At 42.3% G+C, this 24,135-nt stretch overlaps 3 protein-coding genes and 1 long non-coding RNA gene across 4 annotated transcripts; 3 read left to right on the top strand and 1 right to left on the bottom strand.

The window, feature by feature from the left end:
* Positions 1-6,585: 6,585 nt before the first annotated feature.
* Positions 6,586-8,183, top strand: LOC103976123 (zinc finger protein GIS3). The gene has a single exon (XM_065138304.1). It carries the CDS (start codon positions 6,689-6,691, stop codon positions 7,418-7,420), a length of 732 nt encoding a protein of 243 aa, XP_064994376.1. The 5' UTR covers positions 6,586-6,688; the 3' UTR covers positions 7,421-8,183.
* A 3,652-nt stretch (positions 8,184-11,835) lies between these two features.
* On the bottom strand, positions 11,836-13,129 carry LOC135631253 (uncharacterized). Its single transcript, XM_065138773.1, has 2 exons — positions 12,315-13,129; positions 11,836-12,103 (listed from the first exon to the last, which is right to left on the bottom strand). Exons 1-2 carry the CDS (start codon positions 12,960-12,962, stop codon positions 12,041-12,043), a joined length of 711 nt encoding a protein of 236 aa, XP_064994845.1. The 5' UTR covers positions 12,963-13,129; the 3' UTR covers positions 11,836-12,040.
* Positions 13,130-13,932: 803 nt separating this feature from the next.
* Positions 13,933-14,798, top strand: LOC135631337 (uncharacterized). The gene is made up of 3 exons (XR_010494355.1): positions 13,933-14,303; positions 14,421-14,501; positions 14,573-14,798. It is a non-coding gene; the product is annotated as an uncharacterized LOC135631337 (long non-coding RNA).
* A 2,542-nt stretch (positions 14,799-17,340) lies between these two features.
* On the top strand, positions 17,341-22,631 carry LOC135631441 (cysteine-rich receptor-like protein kinase 44). The gene is made up of 7 exons (XM_065139125.1): positions 17,341-17,746; positions 17,898-18,131; positions 20,544-20,754; positions 20,845-21,082; positions 21,185-21,335; positions 21,459-21,865; positions 22,197-22,631. The coding sequence occupies exons 1-6, from the start codon at positions 17,630-17,632 to the stop codon at positions 21,837-21,839; spliced, it is 1,332 nt and encodes a 443-aa protein (XP_064995197.1). The 5' UTR covers positions 17,341-17,629; the 3' UTR covers positions 21,840-21,865; positions 22,197-22,631.
* Positions 22,632-24,135: the final 1,504 nt, after the last annotated feature.

Raw genomic sequence — 24,135 nt, 5'->3', positions numbered from 1 at the left:
ATAAACATTCTTGAAAATATGATCATAAAGACATTTTTTATATCCAACTATTGAAGTCCCCTAGATAAGATAAGACAAAATAATATAATTTATTATTAGGTTCACAATTAGGTTGGTACATTGATGAAATCCCTCTTCTTTTATACTTATTTATCATGATTTCATTTGATATAAAAAATTCATTTGTACATTATAAGATTTTAACTTGATGAGATGAGACTAAGTATATGTGTTGAGAAACCTAGGGCAGCATCATATGTGCAGTTGGAAAATAGAAAATAAAAATCCAAGATTTCTTAAAGAAAATAGTTTCTCGTTATCATGTGAAAGATTGGTGTGCAAAAATCGATAAAACTAAAAACTATGCGTATGTGAAAGATATGTTACTTAAGGAGTTCGTATATATCTGAAAACCTATATATTTATGGGAGAGAATAAAGGAGGTCAACTATTACCTTATCTAGTGGCGATCCACATAGCTGATGCAGCAAAGACACTCCTCGAATCGTCGCACAATCCTCCTCTTCGCGAGCACCACGTGATTAAGAAGGGCCCGACTCTTCTTGTTGTCCACATATCCCAAACCGGGGCTGTCGATAGAGGAGGAGAGTGAGTGAGGAGTATAGGAGGAGACAGCTAAAATTATTCTAGCCTATACCCCATTTGGTTCTCTTTTATTTGTAGAGGTCCCTATCAACTTAACTATAATAAATCTTGCCCTATTAGGTACTGGTTCTCTATCCAACTACCAAAGTCTCTTGGATTAATAGATTTCTACCTAATAATATCTTATTAACTCTTATTGGATCTTATCCATGAGATCAAATAATTCATGAGCTCACTAGATATCTAACAAGATAGGGGCTCTAACAGATATCTTATATCCGAACCTCTATTCATTGCAACACCAACGATATGTGTGTGACCTTCTAGGCCCAATATTAAGTTGGCTAACTCAGTGAATTATTATCTTTAAAATAATTTACTCGACTCATTGGCTACGGATGTACTTGACTACTTTGCCGTAGTCCCTAGATGATACAGGGGAATTCAATCTATTGAACATATATAACCTCAGTTACCGTATATCTATAATCTCTCATCCATCTAATATCTCAAAAATCGTATACTAGGCATGGTACTACTAGGCCCATATGGAATATACTTGAGTTTTGCTCTAATCGGATTCTCTCAAAGAACTCTTTCTCTTTCAATTCGAATGACCCTAGCTAAAGATTTTTCTGAGCAAGAATACATAGAATATTCCTCCATCGACACTCAATTGTCCTTGTAAAGTTGGCTATCACCCCCTAGTTGTGCTATATCTAGAAGTTCTTGATCTATAAGTCCGGTATCAAAGAATAAAATACTCATATAGGATATCCTTGGTATCTCAAGTTTAAGGACCAAATACACAACTGTGACAACGAAATCGTTATTTGACAATGAGGTATCATCAATTATCTAACATTTCGTGAGTAGATCAATCAGTGAACTTATAAGCACCTGCATTATATCCCTAGTGTCTCCACACGAGCAACTATAAGATCAATCGCTTCCATTATATGGATATGTATACAGTACATCACTCCATTTAGTTATCTCGAGTAACTTACGATTGGGATTATTTAAGATTTATGTTTAAAGGTGAATCAATCTTATTATCGTGATCTCATTACGATCTTATTTCAATTACACAGATCCATGAATATCATAATATATGCAACAAGTAATATAAAATAAAAAAAATATCAATAAATAATAATAAACAAAAAGAGTGTTTATGATGTCATGTATATCATTACTCACGTGATTGACTTACATAATACACATGTCATCACTATGTGTATGAGTTTATAAACACAATAAGAGATTATAGAATATGATAATTATATAATTTTTTAAATTAGTAATAAATATAAAATATTTATCTAAATCATTTATAGGAGATCTTGAGATCATGATCTAATAAATAGAATCATGATAATATATTATCACAACTTTTATGACTTAGAATTATTAAAATATATTATCATCATTTATTTTTCTCACTAATATTCTTCTTGATATTTAATCCCTACAAAATGTTAAGCGATTTAATTGTTTATTTTAGTCGATGATCTCCCAAGCATTCACTGATTGCTTTCCTAAGTCAATTGCCATAGTTTTGGTGGAAGATTAAATCTATGCATTGTTTCCTTGCCATGATAATGATCAAGTACCACTTCTATTAATATTGCAGGTATTGAACAAAGACTACCTGAATTTTGATCAGACCAACAGGAAGATGAAGAATAATGATGATGAAGATGAAAGAGACACAGGTTTCCAAACTGGTAGGTATTTGTCAAGTCAAAATAAAAATATGCTTGAAATTTAACATTGTTTTCTAAGCAAACACAAAGACCACACAAGAATTGTTGCACCACCTTAATGATGGATTCTTCTACAAAGAGGAACATCTCTAGGTGGAGATTGGTAGTCTATGACCTTTTTCTTTTAAGATTGAAAAGACCCAGCCTTTGACACCAATACACACATTATTTATTGTAGATTGGAGCACTCAAAAAGTTTATAATCCATAACAATCAGCTCAAAACAATTTTGTTCCTCCAGAATCCACTATCTTGTCCAGTGTACAACAAACTGAACCCAAAAAGCTGAGTAAGAACTCTGTTTGATCAGAGAGGAAAATCCATCCATCCATCTGACTGAGACTTCAAGGAATTTAATACCCATTACAACTTTCTTTTACTGCAGAGGTTTCTGGGTAGCTAGTTCTGTTGTTCCTCTGCCATTTTTCCTTCTCTCAGACAATTTAAATGTGTAATCAGTTGTTGAAATGGTTACACAAATGAAGACCAAATAACTATTTGCCTGACATAAGCTCACAAATGGATGATTGGCAGAGTGCAACCAATCGAAGACCACAAAGTTAAAGATGATTTGAAGCCTGATGTTACTGATAACAACCAAAAGCAACTTGTAACAGATATCACAAGATACAATCCTTTTCTTTTTTTTTCTCTCTTAATCTTGATAAAAGGCTTTGATCTGTCCTTCCTTGGTAAGAGTTCATTATATTATATAATCTACAGCAGCATACATGCTAGAAATGCTTTCCTGGTCACCAATGGTTCCAAAGATCAAAGATTGGTTTTCCCAAAAGCTCTTGCCACTGCATTCAAGTCACCCCAAGGACTTTGTTGATCTCCTCCTAATTAATGCCCTCCTCTCCATAGGCATCTCAAGTGTGCACCAATCCCATTCAACAATCACCTTATCTTCCATGTTCATCCATCTTTAGACATCTGCCATCTGAACCTACATCTTGATGTTTTGTTTTTGTCTTTCAACATGTGTTAAAGTAGGTCAGCTAAAGACTATACTCAATTGACATGATGCAGTTAACCAACTATTTCATATTGTATCCTCAAACATTCTAGACCATGTCTAGGTTTTGTTTCAAGGTCATTGCTGAATTAAGTATTCTTGCAGAATCACCTCACATGACTTTAAGTGAAATCCACACAAGCAGAACTTGTTTATCAAAGAAGTAGGTAATGTCACTTGAAACACAAAGGGCTATTTTAAGCATCTTGTCCCTCATTGCTTGGATAATTAACATGCTTTCAACTTGATCATAAAGAAGAAATCTATTCAGTTCTTAATACAAACCTGTTGCTTAAGTCTTGGTCGGCCTTCTAAAACAATTCAAAAGAAAGAAAGATGGTTGCTAAGTCGACGGCGACGTATAATTAATCAGAAAAGGTGAGGTGAGATCATCTTGTATTGTGTACTCAATTAAGCTCCAATCAAGCAGAATATTTCTCATTAGGAGGACAATTAATTAGGTGGACCTCACTCGAGATTCGCATGATCTTTCGTTTTCCGAAAAATTTCTTCTCGATCAACAAGATAACAGCAGGCATGATTGTCTAGGTGAAATGTTTTGTATCTTATAGTGGAGACCACCTATATCTAGACAAGTTGATGACTCACTTTGAGCACTCATTGAAGCTGTAGAGAGGCAGATTCTTCCTCTACAGTGGTCTTGAATGAGAAAGAAAATAGAAGAGACCTTAGAACTAAATTGGAAGAAAAATATATCCACTTGTGAGACAGAAATCTTGTGAGTTACTCAATCTCTGTGCTTATGTTAGTGTAATTCAACATACATACATAGAGATGCTTCTTATCATGCAAAAATTAGTCCAAGTGCATGCTCTGTTTTGTAGTGGAAAACTGGATTCTTGATTTGGTATGAATGCAGATAATATAAGATAGTTTATATTCTATAACACCTCATTAGGTCCATAGATTAAGGGGAAAGTCTGTGTTCCTTGCTGTCCTACTAACCTATAGAACCATAATTTTCCTCTTGAACATACATATAAACAGAGGTCAAAGAAAAAGAATTGAGTGTAGGGTGTGCAGGTCCTACAAAGTTTCTCATCCAAGTAAACTCGAAACATGAATGACAACATGGCAAGGGAATTTAAGTAGGCTTACTGTGCTAAGACTAGGGGAGTCTTAATTCGGGGAACATTGCTGACTAACATGACTGATATCATATCTGAATAGATTATCTATTCTAAACCACCTTCCATGAAGAATCTGGACAAAACAAGCCCCATGTTAGCAGTGGATTAAGATTAACTAAGTATTTCCAACTCAAGTACAAAGACCTTAGATATCAAATGGGCCATTAAACATATATATCTCAATAATATAGTGTCTAAAATGTGTAGGTGAATGATTGTTGATGTGCACTAGCAGCACCATATCCCATGAATTCAGCATTTCTCTTGAACCCAGAATCTCTCTCAGATATTTCACATCGTTGGAAGATATCTGGCTTATTAATATCAACAGATCAAAAAGATAAACTAGAGTTTAATAGTTTTTCTTCATGTGGATAAGATATGTCTTGAATGTGCCACATTGTCTGATAAATTGGTGTGCAAGCAAACCTGTTATTTCAACCAGCTGATATATAAGAAGCAATAATACTGTGCATTTTTCGTTGTTATACCATAAGGCATGCATAGAATGGTCGGCTAACCCTCTCAATCCTTCTCACAAGTGCTTTAAAACTCAGTACAAGCTATATCAGGATGCTTTAAGCAGCATGTCACATAAGATGGAACAGCTTATGCATTGGCATCACATCCGAGTGAAAGTAAATGCTAGAGAAGAAGTATATCTGAAGTTTCCAAGACACGAGAAAACACAGAAAGATAAAAAGTCTCTCAGCTTCCAATGGCTTTTTCATTTTAGGTTACATGCTTGAGATTCTCTACCAAAAACTGTGTGTAAGAGTTGTTCATTTGTGGATTTTCGAGCTGCTAAGTTGCCCTTTTGTGTCATCAGCAGAGAATCTTTGAGCTGAGATCAGTGGTTGACAGCTAACTTCTTCCCAATAATTCTCGCAGTAAACTATATGTGCTAGCGGCCTGTATTGTAGTGTGCATGAATTGATTTCCATGTGCATTGGGAGAAGAAAGTGTTGGAGAACAACATGATAAAAGCAGCGAGAGCAAAGCTTGTTTATCATCTTCTTCTCAACCCTGTCACTGTTGCATGGAGATATGTCAGACATGTAACATGTGCAAGATCATGATTTGGACTGTCACATCCAAGCTAGAGAAAGAGGATACATGGAACACAGTGTAATCCACAGCCACGGACAGATGGAACTGTAGCACAGGCTCCACAGCTCCGCTGAACTCTAGTCCTCCGGCATTTCCATCTGTCATTAGTCCCCTTGTTGGCAACAGAAGAAGGAAGTGATGTTAATGCATCTCGAGACAGAATGTGTGTGACACTTGTGACCTCCTCCCCTCTCACATGCATATGTCCCAGGCACTGGCATCGAAGTGCCAACCACATGTCGAGACCCAACAGGGGGAGCTCACCTGTTCCTATGGGCTGAGGGAGGGACAGGCAAGGCTGCCATGTCACAGAACCTTTCTTCCTTGTCCCTGTGCTTGCAGTGACCTAAGAATGTTTCATTTCATATAATACAAGGGGAGCAGGCTCCCCACATGGTGGCACCACCACTTGAGAGGCAGAAACTAATAGAGCTCAGGCAAAGTGGCACCCACTCAGTCACAGTTGATCCACTATTAACCTAAAGCTATTATGGCCATCACCAAATATTATATCTCCATCATCCAGCTCTGCACCACACACATGCTGCTCTTTAAATATATTACGGTAGAGCTGTAGGGTGGCAGCCCCATGCAGCCCTCATACGTAGAATATACTGCCACCAACGAAGGTCAAGACAAGCGCAATCTAGGGTCTTTCTGCTGTTTCTCCTGTTCCCCAAACCACATCGTGCACTCACCCTCCCCTCCTCCTCTCTCTTGGGATGTCCGCAGCCAACTCCTCTCTCTCTCCCTCTCATGTACAATTATCATATCAGTAGGTTGTATTCAAGTCATTCTTTGTTATTATCTCTCACTATTATTTTGGAGTCTATGGACTCCTCCTCTCCTTGTTTCAACCTCGTGTATATTATATCTCTTCACCTTTGAACCATTCCATATATGGGTATATATAGAGCAAGCTAAGCTGCCGGAACCCTCATGCAACCAGCTCTCCATTCCTCTTTCTTCTTCTCCTCCTCATAGATTACTGTCTCTTTCTACTGCTGTTCTGTTGCTTTTAGAGGGAGGATAAGATGTCAAGGATGGAGTGCAAGTCGAAGGACGACACTAGCCCGCGGGTGAAGGTGTTCGGCGTCCATGCGGCCGAGGAGGAGGCCGGTCATGGATCCGATTCGTCGTCATCCACGACCACCACCGCTGCGGCACCCGGCGGGGCTGGGGACGGCGGAGACGGCCGCAAGTACGAGTGCCAGTTCTGCTGCCGCGAGTTCGCGAACTCGCAGGCGCTGGGCGGCCACCAGAACGCGCACAAGAAGGAGCGGCAGAGGCTGAGGCGCGCCGTGCAGATGCAGCACCGCCAGGGCGTCGTCGGCTGCTTCCGGCAGCCGGCCGGCGTCCTGTGCCCCAGGAACCCCATAGTGTCGGCCTTCGCGCCGCCGGCCCACCTCTTCCCGGACTCTTCCGCTGCCGGCGGGCCCCCCACCGGATGGGTCTACTTCTCCCGCGAGCCGTCTGCGCCGGCGCCGGCACCGTCGCCGCCCTTCCACGTGTCGCACGGCTGCGTCTTCCCCTCCTCCTCCGCTGCCCGCGTGCCCCCCGTCACGCCCCTCTACTCCTTCTCCGCCACCGGCTACGGCGGAGATGCCCGTGGCGGGCGGCTCTACGACGACAGCTCCGTCACGGGGCCGACCTCGTTCGCGAGGTTCACGGTCTCAGGCCCGGGCAAGATGGTGACGGACTCGGCCAGAGCAGACGACTCGGTCGGGTTGGACCTCCAACTCAGCCTGGCACCTGCCGGGTCATGACCTCTCTCTCTGATTCCCATCTCTCATATGATGATGATAACTCCTTTAAGGATTGTAGTAGATCCTGTACATCTGCCTTTCCCTTCCTTAACATTTGATTCAGTTCTCGTTGGTGAGCTGATGATGATGCAAATTTGAAATCCACATGCCATTAATGTGATGGGAAAACAAGAAGTACAGGAAAGCCAACATATACTCCGCTCGTTTCAGCTCGAACTCATGTAGGCTTGTCAGCATGCAAGAAAACATGCTTGCTGAAAGCACTTGGCTTGAGATCTAAACACCAGCAGTGGCAGTCGTATTGTTCGATGGTGAACCCTAACTCCTCGGCAGTTTCTGCACACCAACCGCAGCAGACGAGGCATCATCTTCCCATGCAGCGAGCAAGGCATTAAAAGATTGCATGAAAGGCACAGTGGAGGGTTGTGCTCTGTGCACCGCAATAAACTAAGCCTCGCCTCAGCGTCAAGAGACCAAACTTTATGCTGCATAACGTGGACGACGCACCGATTCAGAGGCGAGTGCTGTGTCGCCCTCCCGACTCGCCAACAGCTGCCGCCCCCTACGTTTCGTCTGCTGGTTGGCCGCCTCCCCGTCTCTTCTGTGTTTGGCACCCAGACGCCGCTCTCCATGAATCCACCTGCGAGTGATTGCCTGTGTACGACGGCAGTAGAGAAGGTGTACGTACGTAGAGACGGCAGCTTTACGTGCATCATCTCCTACATTAATCCCTTCCTCTCGATACTTTCTTCGTCGCTTCATTGTCTGCTATCATCAGTTAGTCAACAAGTGTACAGTGGCAGCAAGCGATGGATAGATCATCCCAAGATTCGTATCACTTATACTAATAATAAGATTAAACCTAGTTTTATAATCCCCACCCACCAGCTTGATCACAGTACCAAGGGACGTATCTTCCACATACAACTCGATGAAGATTTCGACCACTTCGATTCATCACTTGACCTAACAATGAATATTATATGGGACGCTCCAAGAATGTCCTCAGAGGAACAATTACCTTCAACCTTAAAACCCTTAGATCCTTGGTTTCTAGTTTATCTTGTAAACGACAGATTGATAGATAAAGAATATGGCACATAGATATCATCTTGGAATCAGAAAATAAATAACTTCAATTATTAACCAAAGTTGCCATATTATATATAGGTTTCTCCCTTTTAACAGTGCATGGAATGTATAATTTGATTAGGGAATAATATAAGCAAATTTACAACTCTTTACAACATCTAGAAAAGGTATTCGGATTCTCATGTTTAGTGGTGGGATGTAACTCAAAGTCAACTCATTTTACCCAAAAGTATTGGTTATTTAACTCAGTATAAGCTCATGATCGATGTAACATACCAACCCAATAGAGATCTCTGCACACACACACACACACTCTCTCTCTCTCTATCTATCTATCTACCTTAATATATAATCGACGATTAGGGTAGGTGCAGTTTCCATTAACTCGATCTTGCTCGATCTTGACAAAAAGGATTAATAAATCCTAGAAGTTCATAGAGTATAAATGACTTTATTGTTGGACATGAAGTTTATCAAAAGAATCACATCAAACTAAGAGGATTCCTGTCAATAACTAAGCTATCATGAAGAGAAATTTTGATGATTTTACCTAATAAACAATGACCAACATTGTCATCGGTCGATCGAGAAGAAAGATATTGAATTTGAATCCTACCTTGGTCGTAAATCATTTGTTAAACTAATTAAATCTTAATAGAGAGGGTTTTGGTGAAGAAAATGGCATATTACCAGGCTATGACTGTCAATTTAGAAAAAAACAATTTTTTTTCATGTCAAGGGAATATGTTTTGCTTCTGACCAAAGAAAAGTAAAACATGACAAGATGTCCAACCCAAGAACAAATCTAGTCAAAAGAAGATATGATAGCACTGTTGCAATCCCACAAATCATTCTATTCTCAACTTTATCTTGGTCATTGAGGATTGTCCTACCCCACATGTATGGCCAAAATCTGAGTATTTTGCAACAAAAGCCAATGTGTAATCTTCCCATAATTATGATCTCATGGTTGACACTTTCACCAAGAGATGGATGAGACAAGAAAGCTAGGCAAGCAACAAAAAATGTGGGTGGAGATTTTTAATTTAGAAAGAGATAAAAAGATCCAATGACTCCTAAAGATTGAAGATGAGGTGAGAAAGAGGTTCCCACTTTCACTAAGAAGCACTTCAAATGGGTTCCAATTGTAAAGAGTCTCTCTCTTATTAGTGACACATTAGTAGTCATCATCAACATGTAGAGCACTCAAAAGATACATCAAGTAGAGCACCCAATGTGCTACGCACAATGAAGGCAAGCACCAATACATCAATGCCAAAGCAACTACAAATTAAACTCATTTCAACTGCTCCTCATTGGTAAAATGTCATGGATAGGATTTCACAGACCACAAACATCTCCATGTAGATATTGCTAAGACAAAAGGATGACATGACATGAGGATCACTATAAGCTCATCAAAGTGGGCATTTAGAGAAAAATTGAAGCACTTTGCAGTTTAAATGCTTGCCTTCAATTAGTTCTTTGCTTGGGCAACAATGAGTGTGCTCTCATGTCATCTTGACTGATACACCAAGCAAGAAGTTGTGATCTCTTACAGCTACACTGAGACATACTACTTTATTCCTCTCTCTCTCTCTCTCTCACACACACACACACACACACAGACACATCTCTCTGCTAATTCCATATATAACAAGTACAAGATCAAGAATTAGTCTTAATGTCCCAACAACTACTTAGAATTGGATCCATGGAGTTTTTTTTCTTGATCTTTCTAAAATATTTAAGGAATCACATAGAAAAAACTGTTTTCTAATTAAAAGGCTGATTCAAAACAAAATTTAAAGAACATACTGATTTGCTGCTCCGTCAGTTCTCCGAGTCAGGCAGGCTTGCTTGCTGTGAAACATGGGTTGCATCCACTCCAACAAAGACTAACTTGGGTGGAGTTCTTGTGCTGGGTGATTCCTGGGTTTTACTGAGCAGACTGCACTAAGAGCAGTTCTTGGTTCTTGTGCTTCTTCATTTCATTTAAGAGATTGTCTTCCCAGAAACGAATAATTTGTATCGAAGAAATGAGACAACCTTCTTCGTCATGGTCATGCCGAAGCTCCCTAGTTTTTTTTTTGCTTCTAAGTTACAGGTTGTAGGATTCTTCTTCCTTCAACATGAGATGGAGATGATTTCTTTTCTTTAGCTTGTCCACCATGGAATCACTTCCTTTTTCCAAAGAAAATTGCCTGCTGCTCAATAGTTGGAATTGCTTTGAGAGGTGGATCCTCTAATCTGATGCTTGAATTGATGGTGCTACGAAGCGAAGACGATATCCAATCGCATGAGCTCCTTTATACGCTGACAGATTACTTCGAACACCTTGCACGCGTCCAATGCGCCCTTCCAACCACCAAAATCCGATCTTTATTATTCACGCACCAAAAGAATAGCAAATTTAAGGGGCTCGATCACTTCCCCCGACGGCGTACTCGCGGTGGAGAGATCAGAAGAAGAACCACACGTCGCTGTGCGAGGAGAGAATGGAGGAGGCAGGGACGTCCCGTGGGCTCCTGCTTGTAGAGCTTAACCTTCCACGAGCTTGCGCCTGGGGCAGTAATTGAGCAGCTCCCCGTCCGTGGGACGCAAGCGGGACCGGGAAGCAGGAAGGGATCAGATTGTGGTCCGCAACGACGGAGGAAGTCGATGCGTTCGATCTTATGACGAGAATCGCTGTGGATTAACGGCTCTGATTTAATTAACCACAAAACAAGATTATTTTCACGAATCTCTACGCTGCTGTGATCACTCAAAGATGTGCATTGTGCAGGGCAGGCCCTGTCTCGGCCCAGCCATACGCCACGGCCTCAGGGTCTGGAACGGCCACCGGAAGCGCTCGTAGTTTACTACCTTATCGGTGCGGGTACGGATCCTATATTTGGAACGAGCGACCAAACACGGGAGAGACACGTCTCACTGGATCCATCCATATGTGGGTCCCCAATAAGAACCAATGGCAGCTCTAACTAACAAACATCCTGCAGATAACATATGAGGATTTCCACTCGGCAATACCCTAATCAAACCACCAACCCAGCAACGGCCGCAACCCTCCATTAAATCCTCCGCTTCTCTTCCCGTCGTCTTCTGCCTGCTAACCCTTCCTCGTCCTCCCGCTCCTACAGGAGGAAAAATCCCTTTTTGATCTCCGTTCTGCCACTTCCCACGTGAAACCGAGCGGAGGAATGAGAAAGGAGTCATGAGCCCAGTTCGAGTTCATGAAATTAAGAACAGCTACAGAACAAGCAAAACTCTGCAGTCGGAATTCGTCACAGAAGTCGAACCATTCTAGAGGAGCAAGCACGCACTAAGATGAACAGAGAGCATTTATAGATGTCTGTTTCCTTGAATAATAACAACAGCAGAGTACAAATAGAGCCGAATTAACTGCTAAGAAATAAGAATTGTAGGAACGGAAAGAGGATTAATGGCGATGGCGGAACTACCAGGATAGCTTTCTGCTGCGGAGAGAAGAGGGGAAGAATTGGCACCACCGCAGGTGAGACCTTGCCTCTAATCGGGAACCTTGTACGTGTCGAGGGTGATCTCCGACAGCCATGAACCTGGGAACAACAACTGGTACAACAACGAAGATATCATGAAGTGAAGCCTTTTAACCAAGAAAAAAAGAATCTTTTTTTTTCGCGAGAAAACCAGGGAGGTTTGTTTGAATCAATGGGCTAGAAAGATCAAGTATAAAGAAGAAAAGCACGAATTTTTGGGGGAAAAATCGAGTTTTGAATCGAGAAGTGGCAACAAATTGGACTAGGTGGGCAGAGCGACTCACATCGAGTTGCTTCTGGATCACACGGGGACGCTTTCGGGGTCGCCGGCGGGCCCTGTGCCCCGTCACCGAGTAGATGTCCTCCTCGATCTCCTCCCTCGTGAGAGTGATCGAGAACTTGGGCCGCTCCTCGGGTGCTATGCTTCCCGACCTAAGCCGCACCGGCCTCTTCTCCGCCGCCGCCACCGGCGACGCACTAGTTTGCCGCTCGAACACCGAAGGAGTCCTGGGTCCCCGCCGCCTCGTTCTTAGTTTACACGACCGCGCCATAGATGAGGAAGACGGTTCCGCGTCTGCCTCCGCTTCCCGATCCGTTTTCTTATCAGCGTCCCCGCCCTTGAGCGGCGCCGGCGGAGGAATTGCCAGCTTCATCCGGTCAGCCGCCTCCTTCAGGTGAACGAAAAGCTTTTCCCTCACCTCCTCGACCCCCCTTTCGTCGCCGCTCACCTCGGGAACACGGATCCCGCCCCTCGCCGCATCGGACGCACTCCGGCCGCCCGCGGCGACGGCCTCCCCCTTGCCGTCCACGCTCGTGCAGCGGAACAACCGCTGGTTCCCCCACGTCTTCAGGATCGGAAATGAAAACTTGTGAAGGAGGCTCCCCCGCGCCGCCGACACCGCCGAGTTGGCCGCCTCCGCCGAGAACGCCATGTATCCGGGCCACCCTCCAGCGGTGACCAGATCCAGCCCTAGGGGTTGTCAAAGGGCAAGAACAAGAAGCCTTCTCGAGTCGAGAAATCGCCGAGGAGAAGAGGTTGCCGACGTTTGAAGTCGAAGGCTGAAGGTGAAGGAAGGAAGACAAGGGAGAGGGAAGGGAAGTCATTAAGACGAGGGGGTTATATATCGAATAAAATAATATTAAAGGAAGCATCGCTCCGTCCCATGTGTTAAGCCAAACACGCATACGACGATCTATCCAATATCAGGCTGCCACAGTGTCGTATACCGCTTTTCGACCTCTTCCGGCTAAAAATGTAGCCATGTGGTGTCGTGGCAAAATTTTGTTGGCCTGATTGTGAGATGCGTATGATGCGTCACGCACGGATGGGGGGTGGGGGCTTGCTTTCCCTCTCCTCGTTTCGAATGGACGCTGTGGCCCTCGTGTCTGTCACGTGAGCGTTCCTCCTCCGGGACGATGTGTCGCACGTTGATTAATTGACAAGGACTCTAATAGTGACGTAATTGACAAGGACGTGACTGAGCCGAGCCATCTTTCTTCCGTGATCTTATCGAACTCCCTTTAGGAGTTGAGTTGGGTGGGACTCAGATTAGATCCATTCAATCCGAATCCACTAGTTTGTTAGATTAAAAACGAGCCTCCAACATTCAACATCTCGGGTTCGATTTCGAACTTTGCAGTCGACCCTATTAGCTTATTGGATCTGAAACGCCCGAAGGATCCGAATCAAGTTAACGGGGAGCCATCTTTTTATGATGCCACTTCTTTTTAACGACAATGACCAACTCGTTTACCAACCGCCGAACCACTGGCGTTGGCCACTTGGTGGGTCCCAGCCATATAGCATAACACAGCGAGTCGTACCTGGGGTGATTTAATTGGAGAACCGGCCAGGTGAGATCCTTTATGGCTTCTTTTCTTTTGCGGGCTTGTCCGTGTGCGGGTTGTCAGAAGCCCGCGAGAATTGAAATCGAAACCGCATCCGAAGGTTTCCGTATTGCCTCCTCCTCTTCGTCTCTTCCCCTCTGGATCGAGGAAATGGAAGAAGTCCCATCGACGAGGATCGCCGCAGGAAAGGAAGGGACCGAACAAGCAGCTGGAGACACAGTGGTTCCGCCGATGGGGGCGACGGAGACGATTAATCTTTCGGTGAAGATGGCAAGGCTGACATCGGATGAGACGGAGAAAGGACAGACGGGCAAGATCTTAATTACGCTGTCGATTTCCAATTACGTTAGTAGGTATCAAGACACAAACATCAAAGGCACGAAGCCCCATTGGGGGCGAAAGAAATGTTTCAGCGCGAGCTTGATGTAAGACATGTCTTGATTGTAGCTTGATTTCTGACCCTTGGTTGTGGTTCGATGCCTTATCCTGTTTTTGTCAATTGATTTCTTATTTCAATGAAATACTTGTTGATTCATTTGCAGATCTCTTCGCTGGTTTAGGGATATCTGAAATAACTCCAGAAACCTATAAAATCGTTTGAATGAGGGGTGCGTCATCCTAAAGTAAGGTTATAAAAATATATGCTATCTATTATTTTCAAGTTAGAAGCTAAAGGCGTTGCTTTTCTTTGCAGAACTTGGAATATCTGATTGAGAAGGGTGGTTTACTTTCGGGAAGAAGGTTAAAGTTTTTCATTTGCTGCCTATTACTTTCCTTGGTCCTGTAATTTTGGCAACTTGATTTGTTAGGACATTTTATAAATTTTAAATTATATGGTTTAATAAAATAAATAGAAGGTTTTCGCTTTCTAAAGTGTAAGTTCAAATTTATAGTTACTAAACTATCTTATTATTCTTTTCTTTCACGAGAGGCACAAGAATTACTAATGAAGCTAAAGTAATGCTAGGTCGTGCCGTCATGGAGAATTTGCCTTCTTAGAGCATATTATGTGTAATTTGATGAGATCACATTTAGTCTCATATTGATTTGAGAGTTGAAGAAATCTTTTGAGGATCACCCAAAAGTATAAAATTGTATGAGAACCATCCCAAGGCTGATAATACCTTACGGATCAGAGTGTTTATGCAATGATAATTGATAATATACCTCATCAGAGTTAACCTAAGATTTCTTAGGCTAGTTCTCGGTATGCTCAAACTAAAATTATTATTTAAGAGAAACTTGGGCATTAACTATGCAATTCCTAAGCTCCATGGTGGTATCATGCAAACTGAAAATTGCTTAGGACATTATCATGTGAATTATGAGCATATATGGTCACCTAATTTTAGTAGGAAGACGTGTCAGGCTGTGGCAGTTTTCTGATTAATGAACTAGTTACATTTTGTTATTTTCTGAATGTAAGTCACAGCCAGAGATAAGTCGTACTCGGCACCTAAAGGATCTTTTGTGCATTTCATCTGAAGTGGCTTCTCATCAACAAACAAGTAAATTATGCAATTTGTAGAAGCCATTATGATGGATTCGCAATTATTGAAGTGCTTTGCTGCTCTGATATTAATTTTAAAGGGAAGCACTTGATTAATGATTCATGCTTGATGTTTTAGCTGCCATTTATGATTCTTGTTGTAAGGGTAATAAGTACAATTCTCGTGTTGATACAATTAGTGAGTTGGATATGAGATCTGTCAAGCCACATACATATACACCTTTCCTTGTCTGAGATCTCACTTTGTTTAAATTTCTGAAGTTAAATCAGAAAAAATTACCAACATGACTGCCAGGTACATTTTCCAGTTCCACTAAAGTCCTTAATTTCCTAAGAGTATCATCAACACAATACAAACTGCTTATATGAGCACCAAACTTTCCTATCATTACTTGTTAAAAATTAGCATGCCTTGAGAAATAGGACCCGAGGATTTTGGTTTTTTGTTGCTGAATGGCACATAATGTGATTATCACTTCTGTACTCTTGAATAATGTGTTTTCTGGCTTCCTTGAGATCTTTTTGTTCCTGGTCTTCTTGTCTTGTTGCTTGTAGATCACAAAGCTGGAGTGTGGTGTTTCTTCTTCTTCTTCTTCGTTTTCTTTTTTCTGTTCTGCTCAACTTAAATTGTAATGGAACTTTTTAAAGTGAACCTCAGTAGAAGTTGCAGCTAACTCAGCTAGTGATAATCTTGTTATCAGAGAGCAAGTTCTTGGGACTGAGTCCTGCCTACTTACTTTGTCCAAGAAATGGTAGGTTCGTATAGAAATTCTTTGGAAGTTTGGCAATTCAGTTTTAACGTTTGTTGCCATCGCATATAATAAGTAGCATATCTCATAGTTCCGTTTGTAGTTTCTGCTTTAATTACTCGGTTCAAATCTTGACGTACATCTTGTGGTTCTTTAAGAATATATTGGTCATCATCTTTTGTGTGTACATGAGTTTCTTTACCTTTTTCTATGTCTCTGAGAGAGATTGGCTTTTTATCATATGATGGTTACCATTCAATCTTTAAAGTATTGTTGCTACTCATGTTAGCTGAAAAAGAAAGGAATACATTTGTTTCCATTCATTGCCTCTTTATTTTCCTTTTGCATGTTCTAAAATATCCTTGGGGTCCCTGAAGTTTGATCTGTGAAAATGCCAAAGCCATACTGTGCATGGTTTACTGGTCCACTACCTTCTTTTCTTTTGCTTGTTCTAAAATCACCTACGGCCCCTGAAGTTTGATCTGTGAAAATGCTACAGCCATACTATGCATGATTTACATGTCCACTACCTTCTTTCTAGATTTCAAGCTCCAATAATCCCTATGTGTTATTGTGCATTCCTGATGGACCATTCTAGTAAATTTATTGTATTTTTTTTTGGAGCGCTCTCTGTCTCCAACATCACATGGAACTCTTGTTAAGTTCCAATTCCCTGGAAGAGGCAACTTTTTGATATGAAATCACTTGCTGTTGCATCTACAAACAAGATGCTAGAGGAAACGTAATGAATGTGTTTATGTCATCAGGTTTCAGATAGTCTTCTTGCCAAAAGGAAAGGAAACATAGATTTTATGATGAGACAAATAACGGATAATTGAAGAGCTGTAGTTATGGTTAAATCACAGAGATTAGACATCACACAATCTTCTGCTATGGTTAAACAGTGACTTAAGGATTGAGATTGAAGCACAAGCTTTATGCTCCAGGAAGCCAGTAAAAACTAACCAGTTTAAACAAGCTTTAAATCTCGCCCCAGTTTGTAGCACCCAGAATTGGTCAAATGATTTTGCTAATCTCATCTTTTTCTGGTGTCTAAGTTTTAAGTTTCTGTCTAAGAAGCTGATCAGGATGGCCAAATGCAGTGTCCTTCTTGCCTTTATGAGTTGTATCAGTGCTTGATGTTCTCGGTCTCAGTTGTTTATACATCCTGTTCTTGTGCGTGCAGAATCAGGCAAGCTCGGGAGCTTGGCAAATGGCAGCTTCTCATCGTCCTTAAAACGCCATGGCAACTGCTGGTCCCAACTCACCAGATATTGACTACGTCGATCTCATTCACAAGTTTATATGTGTGTGTACATATAATAGTGATCCAAGGTATAAAATATCAACAGGACAAAGTAATCCGATCAAGCCAAGGAAGATGCATGTTTGATCGGATTACCGGACTGAAATCTTGAGTAAGCATGTTCCCCCGAAGTCGGTGATCAGGTACGGGGAACACGTTTTAGGATCTTACGGACAGCCGAATCCCATGTCTTGTATATGGGAACACATAACAAGTCTTTGTAAGCGCTCTCCCAAGTTTTTCACCGGAGAAACCAGCAGGTCGAGGTTTTCCCTTTTCAAGTCAAACTACAATGAGGAACATGTAGGTTGAATTTTCCTCTTTCTCCCTCTTGTCCTTTTCTTTTTGTTTTTATTTCCATTGGGTTGACTTGACCAATTGTCACCACCACAAAGCATATCTAATTAACATCTCCAGGAGTACATTCATCGATTGTGCTCTCTCTCTCTCTCAGGTGCTGGCCGTGAAAGGGTCCTCGAAGATTGAGCAGATGAAGCTGATGTTCTGTGGATGTTGGAGGAGGGGAAAGATAGGAGGAGGTGGTGGTGGCAGCGAACAGCAGCAGCAGTCGTCATCGCAGCCGTCACCGTGGAACCTATTCATCGACCTGAAGACATTGGAAGTCGCCACCGATGACTTCTCCGAATCCAATCTTCTCGGCCAAGGCGGCTTCGGCCCCGTTTACAAGGTAACCTTTGATAATTTCGTTGATAATTTATTCTCTCCTTATCTCCTTTACTAACTCTACAATCACTGGCATCAGGGTTTTAGCCCCCTGCAAAGATACTTCTCCCAATCATTTGCAGTCAGATGGTTCTTGAATGCTTCTGGGTGTCTTTTACACTCCACTGGCTATTTACAATTTATTGAGACGCAATTATTTCGTGCTTGCAACCTTTTCTATTCTAGTTGTTTTCTTCTATATTTATTCTGCGTAAATAGCTTTGAGACGGAATTATTTCGTGGTTGCAGCTTTTTCTAATCTAGTTGCATGCTTCTATATTCATTCTGCGTCAATAGCTTCACCGGAACCACATGAGATTTCATTCATTTCTATCTACCTAACCAACTCAAAGTGGACCACCTGTCCGCGGTCTACTAATCTTGCTGCAATGTCAACGTCCACAAACACACCCTTGATCAAATTTATCGACTTCATTTTGAACCGGAGTCTGTTCTGATGGAAAGAATGGAAGAAGTTTTATTGAAGAAGTGAAAAAGCTTAAATATATTAACATATCCCTCTCCTATTTATACAGATTAGGAAGAAAGATTTTTCTCAACAGAATAGAGAATTTTCCTTAACAGAATAGAGAGAGTGCTACCAATCTTGAATCGATGCAAAGAATGGTTTACGAGCTAGAGGCTTCGTGAGTAGAGCAAGAGCAGATCGCTACTGCTGCTGTGATTACTGTTGCTGTGAGAGCACAGGCATTTCTTTCGTTTCCTTTAAGTCCGCCTTTCGTTCTCCTTAAGTCCGCCGACTGTTGACAGATCAACGAAGACTATCGTGGTGAGGAAGATTGGTCGCGGAGCCTCGAAGGTAATGGCGAAGCTTTGCTTTTCTTAGTGGCGTTGGTCACTGGCTGAAGGCAAGAGCAAAGAGCAAAACTTCGCTTTTCTCATTGCTCTAAAGACATATGTCCCTTTTCCTCGTATAGTTGAGGAAATCTTATCTTCCCTCAACAGAATGGTCTATCAATACCATCCTTCCTCCTAATCTGTATAAATAGGAGAGGGATATGTTAATGCTTCTTTAAAGCTTCTTCAATACCATCCTTCCTCCTAATATGTATAAATAGGAGAGAGATATATTAATGCTTCTTTAATGTTAATCGATATCAGAGCAGTGAGAAAAGCGAAGCTTCGCTTTTGCCTTCGGCCAGCGACCAACACCGTTGAGAAAAGCAAAGCTTCGCCCTTGTCTTCGGCCTACGACCAACGCTGCTGTAGTCAAATTTCTAAGAGGCTTCGTGGCCAATCTTCATCTTCCTTACCGCGATAGTCTTTGTTGATCTGCCAATAGTCGGTAGACTTACGAGAACGAAGGGTGGACTTAAGGGGAACGAAAGGAACACTTGTGTCCTCACAGCAATAGCAATCGTAGCAGCAGCGATCTGCTCTTGCTTTACTCACGAATCTCGCTCGTAAACCATTCTTTGCATCGATCCAAGATTAGTATCCTTGATAGGAGCACCGGCCAATCCTCATCTTCCTCACCGCGATAGTCGTCGTTGATCTGCCAATAGTCGACGGACTTAAGAGAACGAAGGGCGGACTTAAGGGGAACGAAAGGAACGCTTGTGCCCTCACAACAACAGCAATCGCAGCAACAACGATCTGCTCTTGCTTTACTCATGAATCTCGCTCGTAAACCATTCTTTGCATCGATCCAAGATTGGTATCCTTGACAGGAGCATCATCTTGCGGGAGCATGACAGAATATAAGATTTCCCCAACTATACGAGGAAATCTCTCTATTCTGTTGAGGAAAATCTATCCTCCGTTCTGTTGAGGGAAATCCTTCCTCCTAATCTGTATAAATAGGAGAGGATAGGGACATGTTAATGTATTTAAGCTTTTTCACTTCTTCAATAAAGCTTCTTCAATAATTATTATTATCTTCTATTATTTTCATAATGTTCATCCTCGGTGTTTCAAGCTTGCAAATCAGATTCCTGGAAGCCCAAATGGCACCTAACTTTTTTTTTTTTTGATTATTATGATTTAACTATCTAGTAACTTATTTTCTAAACAATGTTTGATATGTTAAGCATCCAAACAGGAAGAAAAAGAAAGAATTTTGGAGATGTACTGTTATAGAGAAATCAATCCATCCAAACAAAATATTTTCTAATGGTGATCTGATTGAAATGTGTTAAGAACGCAAAAGACTAACATGCATCTTATTTTTAATATATAATCCTAGTGTGTTTTATTGCAACTATCTTGATTCATTTGTAATTCTCTCCATATTGAGCTCTATAATATGCCTGTTGTTAGGATCATTCTGTTCTATATATACAGATCACCATGATTAAAATATTCGATCTACTAGTCATGGATATTGATGGATGGACATTTTTACCAATTGAAACAGGGGGTGTTGGAAAACGGGCAAGAGATTGCAGTGAAGAAGCTCTCACTGAACTCTCGGCAGGGGGTGCGGGAGTTCACCAACGAGGTGAAGCTGCTGCTCAAAGTCCAACACCGCAACCTCGTGTCGCTCCTTGGCTGCTGCATCGCCTCCGATCAGAAGATGCTCGTCTACCCCTACTTCCCCAACCGAAGCCTCGACCACTTCCTTTTTGGTCTGCATCTATTCATGTCTTCTAAACAAATTCATTTGATTACCAAGAATTCTCTTTACCGATGTTTGGTTTACCGCTCGATGTCATCAGGGAACAGCTCCGCGGCAACATTGGATTGGTCAAAGCGTTTTGAGATCATTAGGGGAGTGGCGAAGGGCCTCGTGTATCTTCACGAAGAATCTCCTGTGAAGATCATTCACAGGGACATTAAAGCCAGTAACATTTTGCTTGACGACCAACTAAACCCAAAGATAGCTGACTTCGGCATGGCAAGACTCTTCCAGGGGGATGATACCCACGTCAACACGTTCAAAATTTCTGGTACCTAGTGAGTTCTCGAGGATGCTGTTCGCGACTTTTGCTTGAGCTGTTCTGATGTCAATGACAGTCACTGTATGATTCTGATGCAACAAGATTGGACATTTTGCAGCGGCTATATGGCCCCAGAGTACGCAATGAACGGCTATTTATCAGCAAAGGCAGATGTCTTCAGCTTCGGGGTATTGGTATTGGAGATTGTGAGCGGCAGGAAAAATCTCGACAAGCGATTGGATGAAGAAAAGTCCGACCTATTGAGCTACGTAAGTTTGCCAACTTGATATTTGGGGTGCAAAAGAAGCAAATTTTCTTTGGTTTTTAGGAAAGAATTACTGGCCATACAGCGGCGAGTTTATGCTAAGCTTTCTTTGTTGTGATTCATATAGGCATGGAAGGTGTTTCGGGAGGGAAAAGCACTGGAGATCATGGATCCTACCATCCCTTCCGGGAACGGCGACGAAGCTGCACAGTGCATCCAAATAGCACTGTTGTGCTGCCAAGCCGTGCTTTCTGATCGACCCGACATGTACACCGTCCATCTCATGCTTTCGAGCGATTCCTTCTCGTTGCCGAAGCCAGGACGGCCTGGGACTCGCGGAAGAGTAGGGCGATGGACCTCGACGCCCAACTCGACTCTGACCAAGGCCAGCACAAGCAGTGGTGGGTACACCGCTTCTGACACCACAAAAGCTTCCACCCTGTACAGTGTAGCGGAAGACCACTCCCGGAACTCGATCTCGGTATCTTTTACCACAGAGGGTCGGTGACAGGAAGATGCTCACGCAAGTTCCAGGTACCATTTTGTATGCTTGCATGTTTGTCTGCATGTCTTGGATGAGCAAATTTTTTTTGGAGGGCAAAAAAGTATTTTTACTGGGAGATTCAGATCGATGTTGAATGATTGAACCCCAAGACCATGTGAATCTACATAAGCATCATTGTACGTGGATTCACATGTTTTGGAGCCATGTTCAATTCGGTACGCCTTGAACAGGCCACAAAATGCCAATGTGCAAAACACCACCACCTCTAGCATCCTCCTTCGAGCTCGAGTTCTTCTTTTCTCTTGGCTTAAGTTTGGACTAATCAGCTACCTTCCTCTCTTTCTCGGTCTTGCAATGTAGGTGGTCTTCGAAGAAGAAACATATGTTAGCAGTGGCCAACGTTGCAGAGAGGAGGAGGAGGCTTCTCTTTCATCTCATGATCCTCTGTAGCATATGGGTGTTCTTCAAGCCTCAGGACGGAGGACTGGCGGTTCCCGTATTACACAGGGAGAACATGATCACCACAAGGAGGAGGTTGGACTCGCCGGGAATTGAAAACCTCATCGACGAGAGCAAGCGGCGAGCACCCAGCTCGCCTGATCCCCTCCACAATCGGTAGCTTCTCCATTTCCCTCGCTCGGTCTTTGCATCACTCAATATGCAAAAGTTTTCATAGCTGAAGGCCTCTCCTTTCCCCCCTCCCTTTCCTACTTTAATTGCTGAATGTGATTGATGATGAAGCGGCTGTCAGGATCATGGAAGAAGTAATCGAGGACCCTTAAATTGTTGATGAGATCTCTTTTGTTTTATTTTTGATGCATTTTTCTCTGTTTGCGTGGGCTGATTAATCACGTGGTTTTTGTCTTTCTTTTCCTCCAATTCTCCCCATTCTCTCAGGATTCGAGATTAAAATATAATAACCAAATAAAACAGTATAATTCTTGCTATTATTATTATTATTATTATTATTTATGCAGCCAACATTTATGCCTAGTGTGATTCGGTGCCTTGGCGGATCTATTTTATTTCTACTATTAATAATTAAAGATTAAATATGTAACACCCCTTAATTATACAAGGCTTTAAAATTTGCATGACACTTGTCCTAATCCGATCCATCCCATTGAGCACTGAGCAGTCCTCATGGTCTCCTCGGCCGCCGCCGCCGTCTCCCGCTCCCTGCCGATCTAACATGGTCTTCTCCCGGCTCCCCAGCAACTGCGGAAGAATGTGTGGCCGATCGAGGTCGTGAAGAAGCTTAAGACCCTGTCCTACCCTCCTCAACTGGGTTATGAATCCTTTCTCGTGCAGATCCAGTAACCTTTCCCATTCATGTAGTTTGCAGCAACGTATAGCTTGCGTCGAGTGTACAAGCGTCCTCCGGGCTTCTATCTAGATTGTGAGCTGCACTGGTGGAGTTTGCTTGTTCTTCAGCTCGGTTTTGGATCTTTGTTTTCTTGGATCCGATCACTGTTTGGTGAGGAAGATTGAAGTCTCGGCTACATAAAAATGATTGTTTGCTTTCCCATGGATCTTCTTGACGTTGTCTGTTGTTGATCTGTTCTCTGCTGTGGCTGGCGTTCTTGTCTAAAACACGTGAAGCATATATGGGTTTGAGAGAGAATCTGTGAGAACCTGAAATTTCAATGCTAGCTGAAACAGTATAAAGGAAGATGAACTATAGTCGTCGACTCAATCATCAAACTGGTCTCTATTGTTGTACCAATCGACTCTTTAAGTCGATGAACTGTGCCCACAGACTGTCACAACACACGAGTATAGATGAGATACTTCCTCGAAGACTTTTTAGTTGCAGGTCCTTCTCGAGGCTCAGGACAATGACTTCCAACCCCCCAAGGCCATGGGCTCCATGAAAACACAATAATACCATGGCCACTGGATTCAAATAATTCTCAACTCATCTTTTTTTGGTTTCTAATGTAAAGTAGTCACCAAATCCAGCCTTAATTCACATATATAGAAAAAAAAAAAGATAAAATGAGGTTCAAATCATAACTCAGATACAATGGATCCAATTTATTTCCCATCCTTTGGCTTTTTGCAGAAAGGTTTACATAATTCCAACCTTAATTAATTTGATCCTGAAGAGCTGTGAGAGAGAGAGAGAGAGAGAGAGAGAGAGCGATGACATAGAGATAATGTAAATGTAGCGTCACCGCCGCGGGGCTCCCACTCGTTCATTGTTCTCTCGCGGGCTCCGCGTTCAGATCGAAGGTCCCGGAGATGCTCACTTCCGCCGCTGCCACATCCTTCGACCTCTCTCTTTCTCCCCCGCTCT

Source organism: Musa acuminata, chromosome BXJ3-2 (genome assembly GCF_036884655.1).
Source record: "Musa acuminata AAA Group cultivar baxijiao chromosome BXJ3-2, Cavendish_Baxijiao_AAA, whole genome shotgun sequence".
NCBI lineage: Eukaryota > Viridiplantae > Streptophyta > Magnoliopsida > Zingiberales > Musaceae > Musa > Musa acuminata.
Note: the sequence above shows the minus strand (reverse complement) of the source record. Positions and strands in the feature narration are given on the sequence as shown.

Coding starts and splice junctions, on each gene's coding strand:
- LOC103976123 (XM_065138304.1), top strand. CDS start 6,689: ATGTCAAGGATGGAGTGCAAGTCGAAGGACGACACTAGCCCGCGGGTG.
- LOC135631253 (XM_065138773.1), bottom strand. CDS start 12,962: ATGGCGTTCTCGGCGGAGGCGGCCAACTCGGCGGTGTCGGCGGCGCGG. Junction 12,104..12,314: donor TGATCCAGAAGCAACTCGAT/GTGAGTCGCTCT, acceptor TTGTTGTACCAG/TTGTTGTTCCCAGGTTCATG.
- LOC135631441 (XM_065139125.1), top strand. CDS start 17,630: ATGTCTTGTATATGGGAACACATAACAAGTCTTTGTAAGCGCTCTCCC. Junction 18,132..20,543: donor GCTTCGGCCCCGTTTACAAG/GTAACCTTTGAT, acceptor CAATTGAAACAG/GGGGTGTTGGAAAACGGGCA. Junction 21,336..21,458: donor AGTCCGACCTATTGAGCTAC/GTAAGTTTGCCA, acceptor TGATTCATATAG/GCATGGAAGGTGTTTCGGGA.